At 44.0% G+C, this 22,025-nt stretch overlaps 2 protein-coding genes across 2 annotated transcripts in view; one reads left to right on the forward strand and one right to left on the reverse strand.

Moving 5' to 3' along the window:
- Positions 1-9,556, reverse strand: part of CDC45 (cell division cycle 45) — a 33,583-nt gene extending 24,027 nt beyond the window's left edge. Inside the window, exon 1 of the mRNA XM_072144505.1 lies at positions 9,342-9,556. Coding sequence (XP_072000606.1) covers positions 9,342-9,392 — 51 coding nt within the window. The 5' untranslated portion in view covers positions 9,393-9,556. The remainder of the gene's footprint in view (positions 1-9,341) is intronic.
- On the forward strand, positions 9,417-21,629 carry UFD1 (ubiquitin recognition factor in ER associated degradation 1). The gene is made up of 12 exons (XM_072144514.1): positions 9,417-9,728; positions 11,212-11,344; positions 12,536-12,568; positions 13,593-13,714; positions 15,179-15,309; positions 16,790-16,862; positions 17,813-17,881; positions 20,000-20,065; positions 20,159-20,206; positions 20,628-20,716; positions 20,794-20,875; positions 21,520-21,629. The coding sequence occupies exons 1-12, from the start codon at positions 9,726-9,728 to the stop codon at positions 21,592-21,594; spliced, it is 924 nt and encodes a 307-aa protein (XP_072000615.1). The 5' UTR covers positions 9,417-9,725; the 3' UTR covers positions 21,595-21,629.
- The last annotated feature ends 396 nt before the right edge of the window (positions 21,630-22,025 follow it).

A 22,025-nucleotide genomic window follows, 5' to 3' on the forward strand; every position in this document is an offset into this window, starting at 1 on the left:
GACACCTGGACTCCCAGATATTTAAAGGTGGACACCACCTGGACTGGGACGGGGAGGGAGTGTACCCCTACATCAGATAAGGGAAAGAGGGCTGATTTGTCCCAGTTAACCCGAAGGCCTGAGAACCCCCCATAGCGTTCTATCAAGGACAGAAGGGATTCCAGAGAGGGGCCCACATCTCCAAGATATACAAGTGTATCATCAGCATAGAGAGATACCTTCTCAATAATAGTACCTCTAGTTATGCCCTTAGAGTGGCGGATCGCCACAGCAAGGGGTTCAATGGCGAGTGCGAAGAGGAGGGGAGATAGTGGGCAACCCTGTCTAGTGCCCCTGGCCATAGGGAGAGTAGGTGAGATGTTAAGATTAGTCCGTACCCTAGCCTTGGGATCATTATACAGTAGTTTAACTAATGCTGTAAATCGAGGGCCAAAACCCATTCTAGGCAGGAGGGTCCATAAATATGTCCACTCTACTGAGTCAAACGCCTTACAATTGTCTAAGGATAATATAAACCCAGGGTCTGGAGACCGCTCTGCCTCTGCAATGTTCAGGTGTAGTCTTTGTATATTTATGTCAGTTCCCCTCCCAGGCATAAAGCCTGTCTGGTCCGGGTGAACCAATGATAATATTACTTTGTTAAGCCTTGTCGCCAGAATTTTTGCTAGTATCTTAACATCTGAGTTTAGGAGGGAAATTGGACGGTATGAGTCGGGATGCAGAGGGTCCTTGCCAGGCTTGGGAAGAACTACAATAAGGGCCTCTCGCATGGAGTCGGGGAGGGAACCGCTGTCAAACGCATCGGAGTACAGGCTAAGGAGAAGGGGGACCAGAGTCTCACAGTTATCCCTATACCACTCACCTCCCAGCCCGTCAAGTCCAGGAGTCTTACCGGGGGGCAACGATTGGATGGCCAGTTCCACCTCCTCCGCCGAGAGCGGGGCATCAAGCTCCGAAGACTGTGCCGGTGTGAGCCTCCATAGTGGAAGACTGTCAAGGAATCTGGAAATCTCGACGGAAGAGGCGGACAATCTGGAGCTGTAAAGAGAGGAATAGAATTCATAAAATACCATGTTAATGGCCCGGGTTTCTGTAATCAAGGCTCCGTTACCATCAATAACAGAGGGAACGGAAGCACAAGGACGTTCAGCCCGCGAGAGATACGCAAGCAGCTTCCCGTTTTTATCTCCGAATTCAAAGATGGACGCTTCCCTGGCTTGCATGCGCTTGCTGGTGCGCTCCTTCGCTACAGCTAGATGGTTCCTCTGCGCCTGAGCCCAAGTCTTTTTATTCCCTGGAGTAGGTTTATCTAGATATTCCTTTTCTGCGGTCACCAGTGCAGCGGTCAGCCTCTCCTCCTGCGCATTTAAGGACTTCCTATGGCCAGCTACCCCCGACATGAATGCTCCCCGCACCGAGGACTTGTACGAGTCCCAGACTAGAAGAGGATCAGGATGAGTTGAGTGTACGTCCCAGAACTCGCTGTGCGCTGCCCTAACAGTACTCTGGACCGATGGGGATAGGAGCCAAGCCGGGTGCAGGCGCCATAAGCGGGAGTCGCTGGGGGGGCCTATAAGGAGACTGATGAACAAGGCGGAGTGGTCTGATGCACTGCGCGGGCAATAGGATACCTGATCAACGTGCGGCAACATATCTGGGGAAACAAAGGCCAGATCAATCCGAGAGAAGCTCTTATGAACAGAGGAATAAAATGAATATTCTCTCTCTTGAGGGTGTTTACTACGCCAAACATCGGCGAGGTCTAGAGAAGTGAGCCACTCATTCAGACGGACCGAGCCTGTGTCCAGACCACTTGTACGATCTAAGGAGGGATTAGGGACAGCATTGAAGTCACCAATGCAGAGTATCGGACTTGAAGGCATAGCAGCAAGTTTACTGGATATTAGGTGCAATACTGCTGGATCAAAGGGAGGTGGGACATAAATAGACGCTATAGTAAAGGTAAAGCCCCACAAGGCACAATGTACGATCACAAAACGGCCAAAGTGATCCGGTGCTACCTGTATGACTTCTATGGGAAGCGCTTTGGATATGAGTATGGATACTCCCCTGGCGTAGACAGAGTAGGAGGAATGATAACCTCTAGCCACCCAGGCCCGCTTCAGGGAGAGGACCTTCTGACCCGTAAGGTGTGTCTCTTGGATACATACAATATGGGGGGCCTGACGCTTAATGACATCTAACATCAGAGCCCTCTTGAATTTGGAGTTAAGTCCCCTCACATTCCAGCTCATTACCTTAAGTGAAGACATCTTAGCGGAAGGGAAAGGGGTGTGGGGAAGGAGACATGAGCAACCAAGCATTCATCCTTTCATACCAGAGACATAGACAGACAGACAACAGTGAGCATAACAAATATAACAGAACTGAACTAACAATCCCAAGAATACAAACCCCCTGTCTAACACCCTAACAGCAGTAGTGTAGACCTATACCCACTAACAGTCAAATAGTAGAACAGTGGTCCCTAACTTAAGACAAACCTACACCATTTGTCCCGGGACCTTCAACCCTTAATGTATATGTGATCAGGAGGTTATTAGGCAGCCATATTTTGCGAGAACCAAAGAGGAGATAGGGGAGGGGGGGGAGAAAGGAGGGAGACGTAGGGAGGTAGTGGTAACAGGAAAGGGGGGGAGGAGGGAGAGGGAGGAGGGAGAGGGAAAAGTGCCATGTGTGGCGCACTGGTCGATATGACCAAAAAATAGAACGCAATCAGTCACAGGGTACATTTTGTGAGGCACGTAGTATGTAAACAGATAGTAAAAACCTATAATAGTGATCTGGGACCCCTAAATATCTAATCAGGACTAAGTCCAGCATTGTCATTGCATATCAGATAAAAGGATATGTGAGTCCAGTCACTCAGGAGGTGCGGGCCTTCCAGCTGGGGCCCGTGGAGCTGCATCAGCCCAGTGAAGTGCTTCGGTTGGGCAGGTGAAGAAACGAGTCTTCTGTCCGTCCACAATTCGGAGCTTGGAAGGATACATCATGGAGTATTTATACCCCTTGTCACGGAGACTGGCACGGACCTCAGTAAATTGTGCTCGCTGTTTCCTGACGGATGCAGAGAAATCAGGGTAGAAGGACACTCTGCTGTTGGCATAGAGAATTTCTCCCTTGGTACGGACAGCCCTGAGGATAGAGTCCCTGTCCCTAAAGTGCAGCAGCCGGGCCAGGAAGGGTCTTGGATTGCCCCCTGGGGGGCCAGGGCGGGATGGCACACGATGGGCCCTCTCCACTGTGAAGAACGGGGAGAAGGTATCTGCAGGCAGCATATTTTTGAGCCAATTTTCAAAAAAGGATACCGGGTCAGACCCCTCCACTTTTTCGGGGAGGCCAACCACTCTGACGTTGTTCCGTCGCAGGCGGTTTTCGAGGTCGTCAGCTCTGTCGATGGATGCAGACATTTGGCGCTGAAGCTCTCTGATCTGTGTCGGCATAGGCCTCTGGACATCCTCCACCTCAGATATTCTGCGTTCAGTTTCAGTAATACGCTCTTTAGCTTTGTGGACATCATGTCTTAAAAGAACAAAGTCCTGTCGCAGCTCATCCACCTTGGTAACCAGTTTGGATTGGCATCCGTTAATGGCCGCCAGCACCTCTGCAAATTTTCGATCCAACTCCGTGGCCGCGTCAGGCGGATCATCGCCCTCTTCATAGCTTACAAGCTGCGGCGGGCTCTGGGAGCCTTCAAAGAGGGAGGGAGAGGAGTTTGGGGACCCCTGAGGAGAGCAGGGCTGTGTGCGGGAGAATCTCCCCAACTTTTTAGCAGCCTTCGACTGTATCTGCGCAAGAACGGCTTGGGATGTGGAGCATTCCTGCGCGTCCAGGGGTTCCAGGGACTGGAATGGAGGATCTTCATGGACGGATTCATCATCCGATGGAGGCGCAGACGCTGCTTTGAGCATTTTAGCCGTTCTCCTCCGGTTACCCATGGCGTCTGGGCAGGGGGGGGCCAGTGATAAACAATCGAGGAGCCCAGCGTCCTGTAATTAGCAGAGATACAGTACAAACCCACGTGGAGTATTGCAGCGGCACTGCGAGGGTTAATATAAAGCAGAACCCAGGAGCAGGGGGTCACTGGAAGTATGGAGGACTCAGTGCTGGGCTGCACAACTAGGGGTCCCCAGGGCAGAGGTGGGCAGCAACAGGGGAATTACTTCCCTACCTGGTCCCGGCTCAGTCTGGCAGTGTCAGGGTTAACCCTGCGCGCCTAGGCCTCAGGCAGCGCAGGGGAGTCCCACAAGATGGCGCCTCCAGCAGGATGCAGTGCTGGCTGGAGCTGTCACGGTGCCTCCGGTGGTGGGAGCGGTGTTCCGGGCTGCAGGGGAGGAGGATGATATCCCCGGTGATCAGCAGCGCTGTGTACCTGCCGCGGTACCGGGCGGCTAGGATCGGGCCACCGCGCTGGTCACGTGGCCGGCTGCAGGGGAATGCCGGGGAGCGGTGCGGAGTCCACAGCCGCCTCAAGATCGGTGCCGGTGGACAGCGGCAGGTGCGCGGGGCACAGCGGAGCAGGAGAGAGGTAGCACAGGTGAGGGATGGCTGCCTGGGAAGGGAGATAGGGTGTCGGGTCCCGGGAGCTCCGCGGCGCACGTCCGCTCAGTCCGGCATCAGGCCACGCCCCCATCCAGGCCACGTACTTTAAAGATAAAATTGATTGTATTCGCCAGGCAATAATTTCTCAGTCCACCAACTCCATAAATCCCCTTTGCTATGGTAGCGCACCCTGTTCACTCTTCATTTGAGCCACTCACAGGAGGAAGAAGTATCCAGGCTCCTTTCCTCTGCTCGCCCCACTACCTGCATCAGTGACCCCATCCCCTCACATCTGGTACAGACCCTCTTCCCAGAAGTCACTTCTCACCTCACTAAAATCTTCTACCTCTCTCTCCTGTTGTCGTCCCCTCTTTTTTAAAGCATACTGTTGTCACCCCTTTACTAAAGAAACCTTCTCTGGACCCATCCAATGCAACTACAGAGCAGTTTCTAACCTCCCTTTCATCTCCAAACTCCTGGTCAATTCTCGACTATCCCGTTATCTCCCAGCTAACTCCCTCCTTGACCCACTACAATCTGGTTTCCGCTCTATGCACTCCACTTAAACTGCTCTAAAGTCTCCAACGATCTCCTCACTGCAAAATCCAAAGGTGACTATTCTCTCCTCATTCTTCTGGATCTTTCATCAGCGTTTGATACTGTGGATCAGCAGCTCCTCCTCAGGATACTTCGCTCCATGGGTCTGAAGGGCACTGCACTCTCTTGGTTATCTTCCCATCTTTGACCGCACTTTCAGAGTCTCCTTTTCTGGATCGTTCTATTCTGTTCCTCTGCCGGGGTTCATCAGGGTTCAGTCCTATGTCCTCTTCTCTCTCTATACTGCCCCAATTGGACAAACCATCAGCAGATTTGGTTTCCAGTATCATCTTTATGCTGATGACACCCAGATATATACTTCAGCACATAACATCAGCCCTGGCGTAATCCAGAACACTAATGAATGTCTCTCTACCATCAGGTCCTCTCTCTTCCTGAAACTTAATCTTTCTAGGACTGAACTTCTTGTCTTTCCACCATCCACTAACAGAGCCTATCTTAACCTTTCCATATCAGTCTGTGGCAAGGGGGGGGTTGCAATAACCCCAAAGCAGCAGGTACGTTGCCTTGGGGTTGTTCTGGGCCCACTTTCCTTTGAGCAACACATTCAATCTCTTGCTTGCTCTTGCCGGATGCATCTCAGAAAGAAGTTAATTTAAGACTTCTCAAGAGCTTCACCCATTCTATGGAATGCTCTGCCCCAGACTATCAGACTAACACCTAGCTTCCAAACGTGCTCTTAAAACCCATCTCTTTAGGCAAGCCTATAATACTTGTTAACTGCATGAAGTTTCAACTTTTTTTTTTACTAACCCATCCTGTGTCCTCCTCCCATCTGTTATCCAGCAGGCTCCTCTGCAGTCCCATTCACCATGGAACCTGCGACTGCAGGCTCCTCTGCAGTCGCAGTCCCATTTGTATACAAGATGACGGCTGAGGAATGGGTCAAGCGACAGCACTTCTATTTATTATATTATATTTTGTTCCATTCCCTTTTGAGGAATGGCTGGACCATTATACAAGCTTTTCACCTCTTGTGTCACCCCACTCTTCCTCTTAGACCAGTGGTGGCGAACCTACGGCACGGGTGCCAGAGATGGCACTCAGAGCCATTTCTGTGGGCACTCAGACCATCACCTCAGGACAGAGTTCACCAAATAGGACCAAATCCACCAAGTCACAGGCTCTCAGCACTATTTTAAAGCAACACTTCATTGGCTGTTAGGAACTGCGGGAAAAGTGAGGTGTTGACAGAACTGCAATATCTTTGGAGGTCCTCCTGCTGGACCAACCATTTTTCCTCTACAGAGACACTGGAGAGAAGCTACAACGAGAGTCTGAATTTTCCCTCATTTCAACTGTATTGGTGGTCTCAGGGGGGGGCGATACAATTGAAAAATGTGGAAGAACAAGTAGCAATAAGTTACTGTTTAAAATGCCATGTTGGCGCTTCACGGGAAAATAAGTTGATTTTGGTAGTAGTTTGGGCACTCTGTCTCCAAAAGTTTCGCCATCACTGTCTTAGACTGTAAGCTCTTGCGAGCAGGGAACTCACAATGTTTTGTGCTCTGTTTTATTTTATTTGTATTTGTCCCCTATGATTTGTAAAGCGCTGCGGAATATGATGGCACTATATAAAGATTATTATTATGGACCAAGTTCAGCACGCTCCTTGTATTATCTCCACCCTGTCCTTTTATGAGCCCAGCTTGGGGAGTAGAGTTTGGCTAGTTGCTGGGAAGAGAGTGTGCGTATTCCTACTCCCTGGAGGAAGGACTGGATTTCTTGTGGTTGGTATATAAATGGGTCATCCCATAAATCATACAGAGATGTGTAGTAGTCCCTAAAGCGGTTAGCAATATCTACTGGGTGGGTGACCTTTCCATCGTTTTGGAAATGGCATAGGGCTCCTCAGAAAGAACGGGTTCCCATTATTGCGGACTATAAGATATAAGGGATGAACCCACCTGCAAGAAGCTCCAACTTCTTTTATGCAATGAAGAAGAGATTGCAGTAGGCACCTCATGCTCAAGGTGTGGGCGAAAACATCTGGGTAAATTCATATATCAGAACCATCTGCTTATACATTTTCCTGGCTCCAGGCTGCGCGCATAATTTTCTTCTTGTCCATAAAGTAGTGCAAGCGGCATAGAACATCTCTGTGGACCCCAGTCTCAGTGGCGGACATTCTGGAAGCTCTGTGGATTCTGTCCCACAAAAGTTCCAAGTCTGCAGAGCGGAGTAAGACGTCGTTAAAGATGTGCATTACTCTCTGAGAGGTTGTCGTCTGTACGGTGTTCAGGCAAAGCCTTTATGCGTATATTATTACACCTGCCACGGTTTTTTTGATCATCTAATAAGAGGGTCAAATGTTGGATATGTGCTCTGGACCGACTCATCTCAATCTTCATGGCCGTGACGCGCGCGTCCGGTGCAGTGGACACATTTTCAACATTTAATGTGCGAGCAGATACCTCTTTCAACTCCTCTTTAACCTCTTCCAGGGCCTGTTGCTGTGAAAGCCTCTGAATAACAGTCCAGGTCTCGCCTGGTAGGGAGGGCCTGGATAAGCTCCCTAAGGAGATGAAATTCAGCTTGCATGGGGTTAACTCCAGGTTCTTGCAGCTGTGCGAGAGCCTATGCTGCATTTCCCCCTGACAAGGGGGTCTGGGTCCCAGATAACGTGCCCAGGGGGGTATCAGTGTGGGGGCGCCAGGGTCAGCGCTTCGCCATGTAATGCTGCTGGCAGGGACTGTGGGGCCTGTTACACCTGCAGCTGGGAGGCTGTGTCCCAGCACTGTTGCGATGCTGTCTGCAGGGTGGAGGAGCGGAGACTAGTCCTGAGAGCCCTGTTAGGCGCACGTGGTGCCGCAGGAGGTGAGGAGGCCGCGATCGGGAGCCGGAGGGAGTCACCAGCCTGCCTGTGTTACTCCCCCGTAGTGCTGACATGTTTGGCCGTCTGGAGGTACGGAGCTCGGGGAAAGCATGTCCTCACACCACCATTAACAAGCCACGTCCCCATACTGCAGATAAACACTGCAATAATATCAAATGTCATCTACAGAAATATAATGAGTATGCCATTATTGTTGGTAGGGTAGAAATGCAGATTATAATTGAAAGACAAGTTTGTGTATTGTAGCAGGAAGAACGAACTTATTTCAAATATATAAAAAAAAATAAAGAAAAATCAAAGTTAGACTGGGGACAAAGCAAATACATGCTGCCCTGATAATTGATGGAAAAGAGGAACATAATGTACTTCTGTTCCAAGTACCTAATAAATTAGACTGGAAGGTCTACTTTCCCACGAAATAAAATTCTCAAGTTTCAATCCCCTAGTAATGTTTACACATATAAGGCACTTCCTCATTCCTTCCAACATAGCCCCTGTCCCCCAGCCTCCTAACATGCAGTTCTATGCAACTACATCCCTCCTGCCTCCCCCCCAACATGCAGTCCCATGTAAATGTAACCCTTCAACTTTCTAAAAGCTGTGTCATGTAAATGCATCCTTCCAGCCCCAACATGCAGATTTATGCAAATACACCCCTTTGTCCCAATTAACGACATCACTTGTCAATTCTCCCTTTATACCCAGTCCTGTGCTGCCTCACACACCTTCACTTTTCTCCTCCATGAACTATCCCCTCAGCACAAATATCTAGACCTTGATGAAGGCTAGATAATCACACTAGGCCTCCCCCAGTGGCATCGAACCCACTGCAAGCAACGGACTACAGCATTACATAGTGATGATCACATGACTTTCCCAGACAGGTGCAGGACATGGGATATGGACATGTGACCAGCAGCCACCACCTGTCCAGTGTCTGCTCTACCAGGACATAACACTGATTTGAGTCAGGAGCATTTTCATTCTTCTTCATAGTTCATTTTTCTGCTAAGGGGAGCACATTTTTAAACAAATAATTAAATATAAACTTATATTTGAATGATCCATATGATTATTAATCAAGCTCATTCCTGGAATACCCCTTTAAAACTGAATAGGTGCCCTGTGGGGGGCAGTATAGAGCACACAGGGACAACAGAGTGTGGGCCCTGGACAATTTTTGGAGTGATGTATGTGTAAGCCTGCCCGTGCACTGCTATATTTGGGGCCATGTATTTGTCACATTATCAGCTGTAGGCACCGAGGCTACGGCTATAGCGGCAGCTGCATTACATGGCGCCGCATATTCGGAGGTTCGGCTCACCTGTGTCACTATGACATCGTAGAACTCCTTGCGGAGATCGCTGACAAACATCGCTGCTGCTGGCGGGAGACCTCGAAACTGGCGCTAAATCCACGTCCCTCCAGTAACCAATCACAGAGCTCGTCTCTGCTCTGACGCCACCACACACTCGTCCAGTGACCGCTGTTGTGGTCTCTGCTCTATTCACACGCTGAACACTATAAGCAGCCAATGAGAGCTCAGCACTTCCGCTGCAGGCGCGGTGTCTGATGGTTATTGTAGTTTTTAGATGTGTGTTCTGCTTCTGCGCTCTGCTGTGTATTGACTAGATTCTAATAAGAACACTTCCGGGAGAAAAACAGTGACTAAACATTCTGAACTGCCTGGCTGAGAACGAGCGACAACATGGTAAGCGATTTTGTATACATCGTAGTCGGGCTGCTTCAACTGCTAGGGAAGCAGCACCCGGAATGTGAATAATGGGTTCTCAATCTATCTCACCCTATCCTATTACTAGTACTCATTATGACTGTCCAATGGCAGTACAATGGAGTTATTAAAATACAATGAAACCTCTTACAGCAGACCTCGCAATTTTGCATAGAAAATGTCTTTTAAAGGGGTGTTCTGCTCATAGGGGGGACATATTCCATAGAGTATAATTGGGACAAATGATCAGACACAGCAAAACTCAGTCTTTTAGGGATGGGGTTTAAAGGGTGGCCTTTTGGAGAGGCTTTGAGGGGGTTCTGCAGGAGAGAGCTGCCCACACAGAAGTAATGCGACTTATTGTACAAGCCAGGTCCAGTGTGGAATGTATGTCATCATATTAATGGGTTTTTTTAAAACATTTTTATTGGTTTTTCAAATAAAATGACAAAAAAATTTGGCAATCCGACCTACAACAAGTCCAAACGCAATCGGAAACATTATAGTTATTACAAGGGTAGACAATATAGTTATTCACATCATCCGCATACAATTACGACTGTAGCTACTGTAGCTATCATTGATCATATTAATGTTATACATCACAATAAATGCCACGCCAGACTATATCCATTAACAGATACAAACAGACAGTAGAAGGGGTGGTTGGGATGGTGTTAAAAGGCACGGTCATTCATAGAGCATATTAGCTACACAGGGGATTCTATGGATTCTGTTCAGATCCATAAGGTTATGGATTACTTTAAGTGTAAAATAGCTCCATAGAATCCTGTTTTACCATCACCGATCTGTACCTAATGGGACATCAATGAAAAAGTTATTTTTGGAACAGAAATAGATTTTTAATAACAGTATAATTTATTCTCTTGCCTATTAGAGATGGACATGATGTAGTGATGATCATTTTGGCTGTGTTTGTGAATTATCTGATCACTTCTGGTTATGTGTTGCCAGGATAACTCCTTCATAATGTTTTTTACAATCGTGTACCTTTCTGAGCATTCATAAAAATGCAAAAAAAATGTTATACAATGTGCCATTTTCTTATAGTTGGGGTTAAGACTACCAGTACTATGTCACCGGTATGAGGGAGGCTTTAATGCTTGTAAAGCTGGTGACAGGGAGCATTGTTAGTTAGGAAAAAACTTTGTAGTGCTAAACCATTAGTCCTCAGAATCCTCAGCCCTTCATCCTCAGAATGAGTGGGGAATCCAACTAAAATACACAGTCATTTTATATGATGGATGTATTATCACTCTAATGGTCGTGAACTATGTGAATTGAATATTGGATCTCTTTCTTTATCACTTTTCCACGTCCACTTTGTCCTGTTCCAGGTATGAGTTGAGTCAGGTGATAAGAGGATATTGACAACTTGCTGTGTTAGTATTGTATTTTTCTGGCTGTATTGAGTAATTTAGTGTTTTTGTTTCTCTTTTAGTTTTCGTTTAACATGTTTGACCACCCAATACCCCGGGTATTTCAGAACCGCTTTTCCACACAGTACCGCTGCTATTCTGTTTCCATGCTGGCTGGACCCAATGACCGCTCTGATGTGGAGAAAGGAGGGAAAAGTATGATACACTAGGATAGCATATAGATCCTATTGATAGTATACAAAGGTCTCATTCACATGACCGTATGCTTTTTCCTGTGTATACTCATGTATTTTGGCATGTTTTTCATCCGTATCAGCGCGTATGGCAGTGTATCCGTACCGTATCAATATAAAACACAGGGGGCTGGCAAATGATGGATATATATATATATATATAATATGTGAGCATACGGTGCACAGCTATATGCACCACATATGCAACCCGTATTTTATACGTTCCCATAGACTTCTATGGGGTATACTGAACGGAAATACATGAGAAAATAGGATGTTTGAAACATGGTACGGTATACAATACGTCCATTGAAATGTGATTGGGTGTATTGCCCATTGAAATGAAAAGGACCATATGCTACTCGTATACATACGTTCATGTGCAAGAGGCCTAAGGTTACATTCAGACAGGCGTGCGCCCGCTGTACCGTAGCATGGCAGGCACATGTCGGCACCCAGGAGAGGAGGAGGGGGAGAGTCCCGCCCCTCTCCATAGCAATGTATGGTGCACAGCGTCGTATTACGGGGAAAGATGCACGGTGGCCTTGCAGCACTGGGGTCCTGGGTTCGAATCCCACCCAGGTCAACATCTGCAAAGAGTTTGTATGTTCTCTCCGTGTTTGCGTGGGTTTCCTCCGGGTACTCCGGTTTCCTCCCACACTTCAAAAACATACTGTTAGGTTGTTTAGATTGTGAGCCCCATGGGGACAGGGACCAATTTGACATGCCTGTGCAGCGCTGCGTAATCTGTGTGCGCTATATAAATAAAGAATTATTATTATTATTATAAAGATAGGACATGTCCTATCTTTCTCCTGGCTGTAGAACGGTACGGCACCGCACATGTGAGCCTGTTGCCGACTACGGGGGACGTATATACGGCATATGTACGTCCCCCATATGGCCTTGTGAATGTAGCCTAAGTCTTATAGTTACTCAGTGTAATTCATTATTACATTATTTTTGCTTCTTGTAAGAGTTTGTTAGATCTATATTACAGTAAACTGTATGTAAAAGTTATATGTGAAGCCAGTAGAACTAGCCCTTATGATTCTCTGTTTGTATACTAAAGTGTAACTTATAATGTGTGGTCTTTTATACAGCAACTATTAAAGTACTTATAATTAACTATGTATTTTATATTTTCTTTTAGTCATCATGCCTCCATCTGCACTGGATCAACTAAGTAAGTTGTATATGTCTGTATAGTTAAAGATACCTGCTCCGGGACTGTGTCAAGCTTCTTATATTTGTTATCCATTCTAAAATCAACCTTTAAAATTAAAAGTCCGAAGGGCTATGGCGCTGATGTTACCAGAGCTCCTCTGTGCTGCAGCTTCACAGGCTGTTAGTGTGCAGGAGCACTCCCCCCACCCCTGCCTCCCACTTGTATGCTTTCTCTGCTCCACTGAGATTACAGCAGGCAGATGGAGGGGTGAAGTTCTGAGAGGGGAGAGGGAGGCAGTGTAACAGCCTGTGAATCTGCAGCACAGAGGGGCTCTGGTAATCACCCCAGACCTTTTATGGCTCATTAGCATACATTTATTTTAAAGTCGATTTTAGAAGTAAAGAGGCCAGGAATAAAAAATGTATATAAGAAGATCACCACAGTCCCAGTGTCTGGATTGTTAAGTAAATATCTCTGGTTTATAATGCTTGATTTTGATGGTAGATTTCCTATAACTAGGAAGTTTGTTATACAGAAAGCAAGCCCTAATACTGCTCTGTACATGGGAAAATAAAAAAGTTATGGATTTTTGAAGGTGGGGAGTGAAAAATAAAAGAGAAGGGTATCCTGCTGAACGCAGGTGTGAACTGAGCCTTAGGCCTAATGCAAACTGTTAAGGGGGCATGATCTGGCCAGAAAACTTGCGGGCAGATGGTGACCCCCATAGAGGTCTCTGGCACCCGGTCATGGTGCAGTGAGCACACGTCATCTCGCCACACATTGACCGAGCCAGACAGCTGCTGTGCAAAATATGTTCTATGATTTTCTGTTTCGTAGTGGTGGGCGCTTGGCTTTCTACGGAGGGGGCAGGGGTGAGGAGCACCCCTCCTCTCTACTACTTCCAGCTGTGTGCTCCCCTGGGTTATGGCCTGGGCGAGCAGATGTTCATGTACAACGAGCATTCTCCTGATAATTCACCTGAAGTTGATTATGTAAAGGGAACATGACAGTTTACATCACGTTTTCTGTGTTTTATCTCTAGGCAGATTGAATATCACTTACCCTATGCTCTTCAAGTTGACCAACAAAAATTCTGATAGGATGACACATTGTGGTGTTCTTGAGTTTGTAGCAGATGAAGGTATTTGCTATCTACCACATTGGGTAAGTGATAACTCTAACCTCCTCTAACCTATCATACATGACAATTTTCTCTAACATACCAACCTTGCCAGATTTACCATTTAAGTGGACACAATTGCACAAGATTTAGCTTGCCGGTTGAATGAGCATAAGGCTGAAGGCAGACTTCGTGTGGCATCATGAATCGCGCTCCCTGCACTGGTTACTAGTTCATATAAATTTCCATGTAAAGTACAGTTTTATAGCGTGATAAACCAGGGACACTTATCCATAGATCCAGGCCCCCGTAAATGTGGTAATCCTCTTATATTTGTTATCCGTGGTCTCCTTCCTTTTAAAATCAACTTTTAAAATTAACCTAATGATCCAGAAGGGCTCTGTGGGCATTACCAGCGTCCCTCTGTGCTCTGGCTTCACAGACTGTTGCACTTGCCTCTTCCCTCTGCTTAATGTAATCTCTTTTCAGCAGCGGAGGTTTCCTTACACAGTGGGGGGAGAGTGCTCCAGCACAGACTCTACAGCACAGATGGGCACTGTCCTTGTCCTTGTGGCTCATTAGAATAAGTTCTGAAAGTGAATTTTGGAAGGAAAGAGGCCATGTTTAAGAAATATAAGAAGATCACCACAGTTACAGTGCCTGGATCTATGAATATGTGTCCCTGGTTTATCCAGGTTGTTTTTTTTTTTTTTAAGGTAAATTTTAAAGGTTTGCCACTTCTAAGATATCATAGAGTTTTCCTTTGGCTAGGTAATTGTTATCAGATCAGATATGGTTAGACCCCCATCAGTCATCTTTTGCCCATGAAACACAGTGAATGTGCCCAAAATTGCAGCTCATCTCCTATAGACGGCACAGTTTGGCAAACACAACTTCATATATTGGGGCAGATTTACTTACCCGGTCCAGTCGCGATCCAGGTCGTGCGCCCGATATCCAGCAGGTGTCGCTGCTGCGCCGAGGTGAATCATGCTGAAATCTACAAATCTCAAGAGAAATGTACTCCACAAAGACTAATAAACTTACCCACAAAAGTATGCACAATATACATCACCCAAATGTGGCTTTATTGTGGATATTTAATAAATGTATATTCATGCAAGAAATTTTACACAGAACTGAAGGTTACATAGATTTGGCTTCCAGGAGTCTTGCTGGGGCCCTTTGTAGCAGAGATTATTCGATGTTATCTCTCCTATTGGGAGGCACCTGGTGACATCCATTCAGTGGAGAATGTCATTTTGCAGACAGGTTGGGTGCTGACACCTTGATTTCTCAGCATTCCCAATACCTCCTGAAATAGACTCTGCATTCACAGAGGATGGCGTGTAAATAATTCTTTCATTTTTTAAAAAAAAGCTTTGTGAATTCCAGTAATATCTGAAATATCATTTTAGGAAGGATGTTGGTTATAGTTTTCTACTTTATGAGATGTACATTTTCTAATTTCTTATTCTATTGTTGTGTTTACTAACTCTTCCATACAGATGATGCAGAATTTACTTTTAGAAGAGGGAGGTCTTGTACAAGTGGAAAGCGTCAACCTTCAAGTCGCTACTTATTCCAAATTCCAACCCCAGAGCCCTGACTTCCTAGACATCACAAATCCCAAAGCAGTGTATCCTTTCTTTGTAATAGTTTAGATTGTAGACATTTTGTTTTATTTTATAATGCGCTATTGATCTAAATAAAAATCAAACACAAAAAGTCTTGCACGCAAACCTTAGAGGGAACCTGTCATCAGAAATTGGCCTAATAAAGCACTATCAGTATGTTGTCAAGCAGTTGAACAGCTTCTAGATCATGTTTGTTTCATGACCAAGCTTAGTGGCATCATCCAGAAAATCAACTTTGAAGTTTGATATAAGTGAGATCTATAAAGTCAGGTGGAGAGTTTAACACTGAAGTCAAGCTCTTCCTGCCTCTGAACCCCTTCTCCTCTGTTATTGACATCATGCACCGGACTTCAGGAGATCTGATCAATTATGTCCCTTGGCGCAGAACCATCAATTACAGTGAAGGGGGCATTTTAAGGCAGGGAAAGATTGACTTTACTGTTAAAGAGGACCTGTCACCTTGGAAAAACACCCCCAACAAATTAGTTCCCCCCTCATCCTGTCCCCAGCCCCTTTATATTTATTGAATTTTTATTAAAATTAGTGTTTTTATACTTGGTTTAAAACGATCCGACCTTTTATCAAATAAGAGGTCGGATCGTTGTACAAGTCTCCTAACAGTGGACCGAATTCATGAGGGGGCCATCCGACACACCCCCTCCACTCTCCTGTCAGTCAGGGACCTGTAAGACTCGCGGTAGCAGCACATGTATTGCGCAATCGCTGCTAGCTCTATGCGATGCAGAGCTGTGCTGATAGCGGCTGCAGAGGGGCTTATTCACAGTGTCGGCCGAACACTCAACCAGCGCTGTGAATAAGCCCCTCTGCGGCCACTATCAGCACAGCGCTGCATCGCATAGAGCCGACAGCGATTGCGCAATACATGCGCTGCTGCCGGCGAGTCTTACATGTCCCTGACTGACAGGGGCATGAAGGGGGTGTGTCAGCCGGCCCCCTCATGAATACGGCCGACTGTTAGGAGACTTGTACAATGATCCAGCCTCTTATTTGATAAGAGGTCGGATCGTTTTAAACTAAGTAAAAAAAAAACTCATTTTAATAAAAATTCAATAAATATAAAGGGGCTGGGAACAGGATGAGGGGGGAGCTAATTTGTTGGGGGTGTTTTTCCCAGGCGACGGGTCCTCTTCAAACTTCATAAAACCAATTTACATCTCACTTCAAAGTTGATTTTCTGGATGACGCCACCACACCAGACCATGAAAGAAACATCATCTAGAAGCTGCTCAGCTGCTTGACAACACGCTAGTAGTGGTTTATTAGGCCAATTTCTGATGACGGGTTCCCTTTAAAGACCAAAGGGGCCACATTATAGTCCAAATTCTTGTTTGGTATAAGTTAGTGTCCGTTATTTTCACACTTCCAAATATTTGGGTATATCACCTTTGGTAGTTAATAATTTGTTACATTAATATTAGTAACAACATTTTTGTTCTTCAATGACCTTGACTGTATGGTAAGATTGGAAAATGCTCTCAGGAACTTTGCTTGTTTGACGACAGGAGATGTAATTGCTATTAACTACAATGAGAAGGTAATTTTAGATTAAAAGAAAACATGTCTTTCTACTTTTTCTGTTCATTGTAACAGTTTCCATTTAAAGGCAGTCTACCAGCTTAAATAACCCCACAAGTACATCTAAAAAACCTTACAAATTGACATCAATGCTGGTTCAGCATTTCTTGTTTCTCGGTGATACTTCCTTCTAAAATCAACTTTTAAAATTATGCTAATGAGTCAGAAGGGCTACTCTGGCTCATTAGCATAATGTGATCTGTCTTTACAGGTTGTTACACTGTCTCACCCTCCCTCGCTGCCATGATTCCTGATGCTGGTTCAGCTCATCACTGATGAAACGGCATCAGATGATTGCTTGTTCACTAATTTTTACTAATAAAAAAAGCGTTTATTTTAAAACTTTTTTTTTTTTTAAAGAAATTCATAAAAATGGCCAAAAGCGACATATAAAGTAAAAAAAAAATGTGAAAGTCACCGCATCCGTAATGACCTGTGCAATAAAACAAAATCATTATTAAACCAGCACAATAAACACTGAAAATAAGGAGAAAGGTGATTCCTGGCAATTAAAATTTTTAGTATTACTGGTATGGTCAGTATAATGGCTGTTGTAAGTATAGATACTACAGATCTACTATAAACAGCTTGTCTTATAAATGTGGTTTCATTTATGTTCTAAAATTGGAGATATTTTTTTCTTTTATAAAATGAAAGTGTTTTTTAACCTGTTTTATTGAAGAATAGCATTTTAAGAAAACTCACCAACAGAACAGTGATCATAATTACTGACAGAAAAAAAGAAAAGAAAATGCACAACTTATAGTCCACATGTTGAATTGCGGGATCGCTGGCGCTGACACCCGTCCCCCTGGGCTCCAACAGGGTCTATCACTGCATATTATGAGAATTGCAGATATTAATGAGGCTGATGAATCTGCTTTATACTTGCATCCATTCTGCTTACAGATCTATGAGCTTCGCGTCATGGAGACCAAGCCGGACAAAGCTGTATCCATTATAGAGTGTGACATGAATGTAAGTCTACAAGTCTGTAGTTCCTATCTTTTATTATTAATGCACATCATGTCAATAATGCATATCCTTTCGTTCATCCATATAGTTTAGTCTAAAAATACTGCCCTCCTCCTCTATTTTGGCTACTTTCCGTGTATGTTTTTTTTTTTTTCTAAATATCAAAGAAGGTGTGTAAGGGGCACTGCTTTTAGACCTTTTTGTAGGGAACAAAAAGTGTCCAGATCTCTTACAGCCAATTCTTCCTGTTAGAGAGGTATGACATGTATTTGCATGTGGGTGGCGGTGCTCAAACTTTAATAGAATACAGAACAGAGTACTTTTTCATCATCGAAGAGAGCAGAAGGAGTTGGCACTCGCCACGTATTAAAACATTATCTTCTTTATTTCTTTACATCGTAAAAACAGCATGCGTCACAGGGAGAGGAACATAGTTACACAGGAGGTTATAATGTATAGTTTGCATGTCCATTCCATAAAGTGGTATACTCACTACAGACTACCATATATACTCGAGTATAAGCAGAGTTTTTGAGCTCAAAAAATGTGCTGAAAAACTTCACCCCGGCTTATACTCTAGTAATGAGAAAAAACAAAAGCTGTACTCTTCTTTCGACGCCCCTGGCTCTATATTGGGAGGCTGTGACCAATGCATTTCCCACCCTCGGCTTATACTCAAGTCAATTGGTTTCTCCAGTTTTTTTGTGTTAAAATTGGGGGTTTCGGCTCGGGTCGGCATGTGATATAAAATTAGTATTTATTGTATTTATCTTGAAAAAAGTTGCATTTTAAATGTGCTATGACATTATTACAGCATTGAGGGGCAGTACCAACTGCTTACAAGGCTGGGGAATTGTTATTAGTCAACATGGTTCCTAGCAGGACCCACAAATGCTGATTTTCATGGCAGCAGAACTAGTGTTCAGTCTTGAAATCTCTCAGCACTTCTTAGTTCAGTGTATGTTGGTGCCGGTATAGGGTCCCTACCTCATCTGATAAAATATCTCATTGCCAATCTACATATTTCCACCATTATTTGTATAACAATTCAAATTAATTTCATGATGTTTCGGTCACATCATATACAATCCGTATCTTCATTAGATACGGATTACATATGATTAATTTATGAGAGAGGACATTGGACAATGCTGTGGCGTTGGTACGTGGCAAGATTTACCAGGGTGGTATCTGCCGCTACCTGGTTGATTGCCGTCCTGGTAAATCTTGCAACATACCGACGCCACAACATTGAAGAGACACATTGTCAGATGTCCTTTCCCATCCATTACTCATATACAATCCGTATCTAATAAAGATCACAATTTGACCGAAACATCATGAAATTAATTTAGATATTAATTTATTATTAACTATTATGTAGCTACTGCTCAGGGCTCCAGTACCTCGCATTAAGTGCTGCTCATAACTTAGAGCTATGTGAGGCGTTCCCTGATCCAGGGAGCTTTGCTTGACAAATTTGTACATCAGCAAAGATGATGGGGTAGGGCAGCTGTAACTTGAGATGCCAAAAGGCAAAAAGATATCATTGTAATACGTGATTTACAAAGGTACCTTTTAAAATACCCATATTAATGGCAGAAGATTTTTTTTATATTCTTGTGCAAAATCAATACTTTTGATTATTAAAACTTTTCATCTTCTTACCATATAACTTATTTTACAACTGGATTATAATGCCCTTAATTTCGGTAGCATGCACATTTATGGCTCTCCCTAGAAAAGCAGCCTGTATCTGGAGCCTATAGGGGTTTACAGGATTTTTAACAATGGTGTAACGTTACATTCTTCTGGAAAATCCCTCTTTCCCACTGCTCTCGCGCCCCTGCGTGACACAGATTGGCATCACTGGTCACAGACATGGCTTGTGGTTTGGTTAGAAATTAGGAAAGTGTAAACTATTTAATCCTCTGGACATTCTGTGTGTGTGTGTGTATGTATATATATATATATATATATATATATATATATATATATATATATATATATATATATTTATTATACATGGATATATATATATATTATACATGGATATGAGCATTACATGCTATCATTTTGTGTTACCATTCTTGATGAAATTCTACATTTATTCAATTTTAGGTGGATTTTGATGCCCCCCTTGGTTACAAAGAACCAGAAAGACATACGCCTTATGAAGAGCCAACGGTAACTACCAGATTATGCCAGTTTGTAATTAGTATTAGTTGTCTATAGAAGAGGAATCAGACACGTTTCACTACATCTTTGATTTTCTTTTAGGATGTTGAGGCAGATCACAGTGAATATGTAGCCGACATAGGATTCAGGGTGAGTCCGGATTGATGTTACTTTGCTTATACTGCTAAAGATATATATCTATAGCCATTGAACATAGCTATGTTAGGACATGTTCACATGAAAGAATTTGATGCAGTCTTTGTGGCCGGGTCTGCATGTTGGACTGTTCAATACAGATTATGACCCGCATGTCATATAATTTTATTTGTGCAAATCTGCACAAAATATATGGTGCACCACTATTTTTTCTTGCACAGAAGTGTTAAGTGAAATTGAAATCAAACAATCAAACAGAAAATCTGTTGCTATATCTGTCCTGTAGGTTTTCACTTAACAGTGTGGATTACTAGAATTCCAATATACACTCATATAGCTTGAATTTAATATAACCATCTATATTTCAATTCTCTGTATTGCATTTTTATATTGTTGTGCTTTATTTTATATGTAGGCCTTTTCAGGGTCTGGAAATAGACTAGATGGGAAGAAAAAGGGGATTGATCCCAGTCCTACTCCATTAAAACCAGGAGATATTCGTAGGTGAGTGTCTGTATGTTGAGCAATGAATGTTCAGGAGTCTTTTTACATTGCATACTAAATATAGTCCCTTGTTGCAGAGGAATTCCTAACTATGACTTCAAGATCGGCACAATTACGTTTATCAGAAATTCCCGGCCACAAGCAAAGAAAGTAGAAGAGGTAACTATGTGTTAACATCCTCTGCAATACCTAGAAAAATAGAATTTTAGAAGGTACAGGAACCTTTGTTTAATGATATCTGTTGCTATGAACATGACATAAGATCAGCAAGCAGCATGTTATAGATCAAGAGCAGCTTAACAGATTGAACAAAGTGAGCCATATACAAGAAGCATGTTGTGCAGCCTCCTCTGCAGAAGGCCTGTTTGATCATGTGCATGGAGTCCACTCTTCTAGATAATATTCCAATTTTACAGTTAAGTGACATCACATATATGTACCACATGGTCTATTTCCCGCTCAGCACCATTCAAGTGGATTAAATTTGGAATGTGGTTGATCTTCAACCCCAAGCACAACTGCTATAAAAAGTAGAACACTGCAGTGCTTATCCGAACTGATAACTGATGTTGCAGGTGTCATCCCACTAATCTGATAATGATTACTCTAAAGCCGCATTCACACATTGCATTTTGGAACACATTACAACAGCTGAGAAAATGTGATTTGCCTAATTACATTACTGCTAATGATTACGTTAATAGAGCATTGTTAACGCTTGCGTTAACATTGCGTTTTGGAATGGTTTTCCCTTTAAAATCCTCTACGTCACACTAACCCTTTTCTCGTTTCTTTTTATATAGGATGATTCTCTTACTCGATTTATTGCATTTTCTGGAGAAGGACAGTCCCTTCGGAAGAAAGGCAGAAAGCCCTAGAGTAACTGTGCAAGTAAAAATAAAATGATGAACTGGTTTGGTTGTATTTCTTGCTGTGGAGTGCAAAAGTCAATCTAAATGCACTTCAATTTGACTTGTCCTCAGTCTGCTCAGGAGGCTGTGAAAAATCTATCAAAATACAGCGGTTACTCATCCTAAGATCACCTTCATAGGCTGCATTGGGAATTTTAATTTATGGCAAAGGATGATGCGATGCAAGATATAGCTTTTAAAGGAAACATGTCTTACACATGTAGACATCTTGGTCCGATGTCATAGATTACCACTCACTTGTTGATGTATGACTATTTTATTTCCAGCCGTAGGCAAATCCGAGATCCTTCTGCGTGATAAAATGCTGAACAGAAGAGTAGGAACTTTGGTCAAAATAAGTAAGAATGTCAGATGGGAATTTATTCAAAGAAATTGTG

The sequence above is a fragment of the Engystomops pustulosus genome, chromosome 1 (assembly GCF_040894005.1).
Source record: "Engystomops pustulosus chromosome 1, aEngPut4.maternal, whole genome shotgun sequence".
Lineage (NCBI taxonomy): Eukaryota > Metazoa > Chordata > Amphibia > Anura > Leptodactylidae > Engystomops > Engystomops pustulosus.

What these genes read in the sequence shown, in the direction of transcription:
- UFD1 (XM_072144514.1), top strand. An exon ending in TAGCCGACATAGGATTCAGG is followed by an intron (nt 20,207 to 20,627) that starts GTGAGTCCGGAT and finishes TTTTATATGTAG; the next exon opens with GCCTTTTCAGGGTCTGGAAA. An exon ending in AAGCAAAGAAAGTAGAAGAG is followed by an intron (nt 20,876 to 21,519) that starts GTAACTATGTGT and finishes CTTTTTATATAG; the next exon opens with GATGATTCTCTTACTCGATT.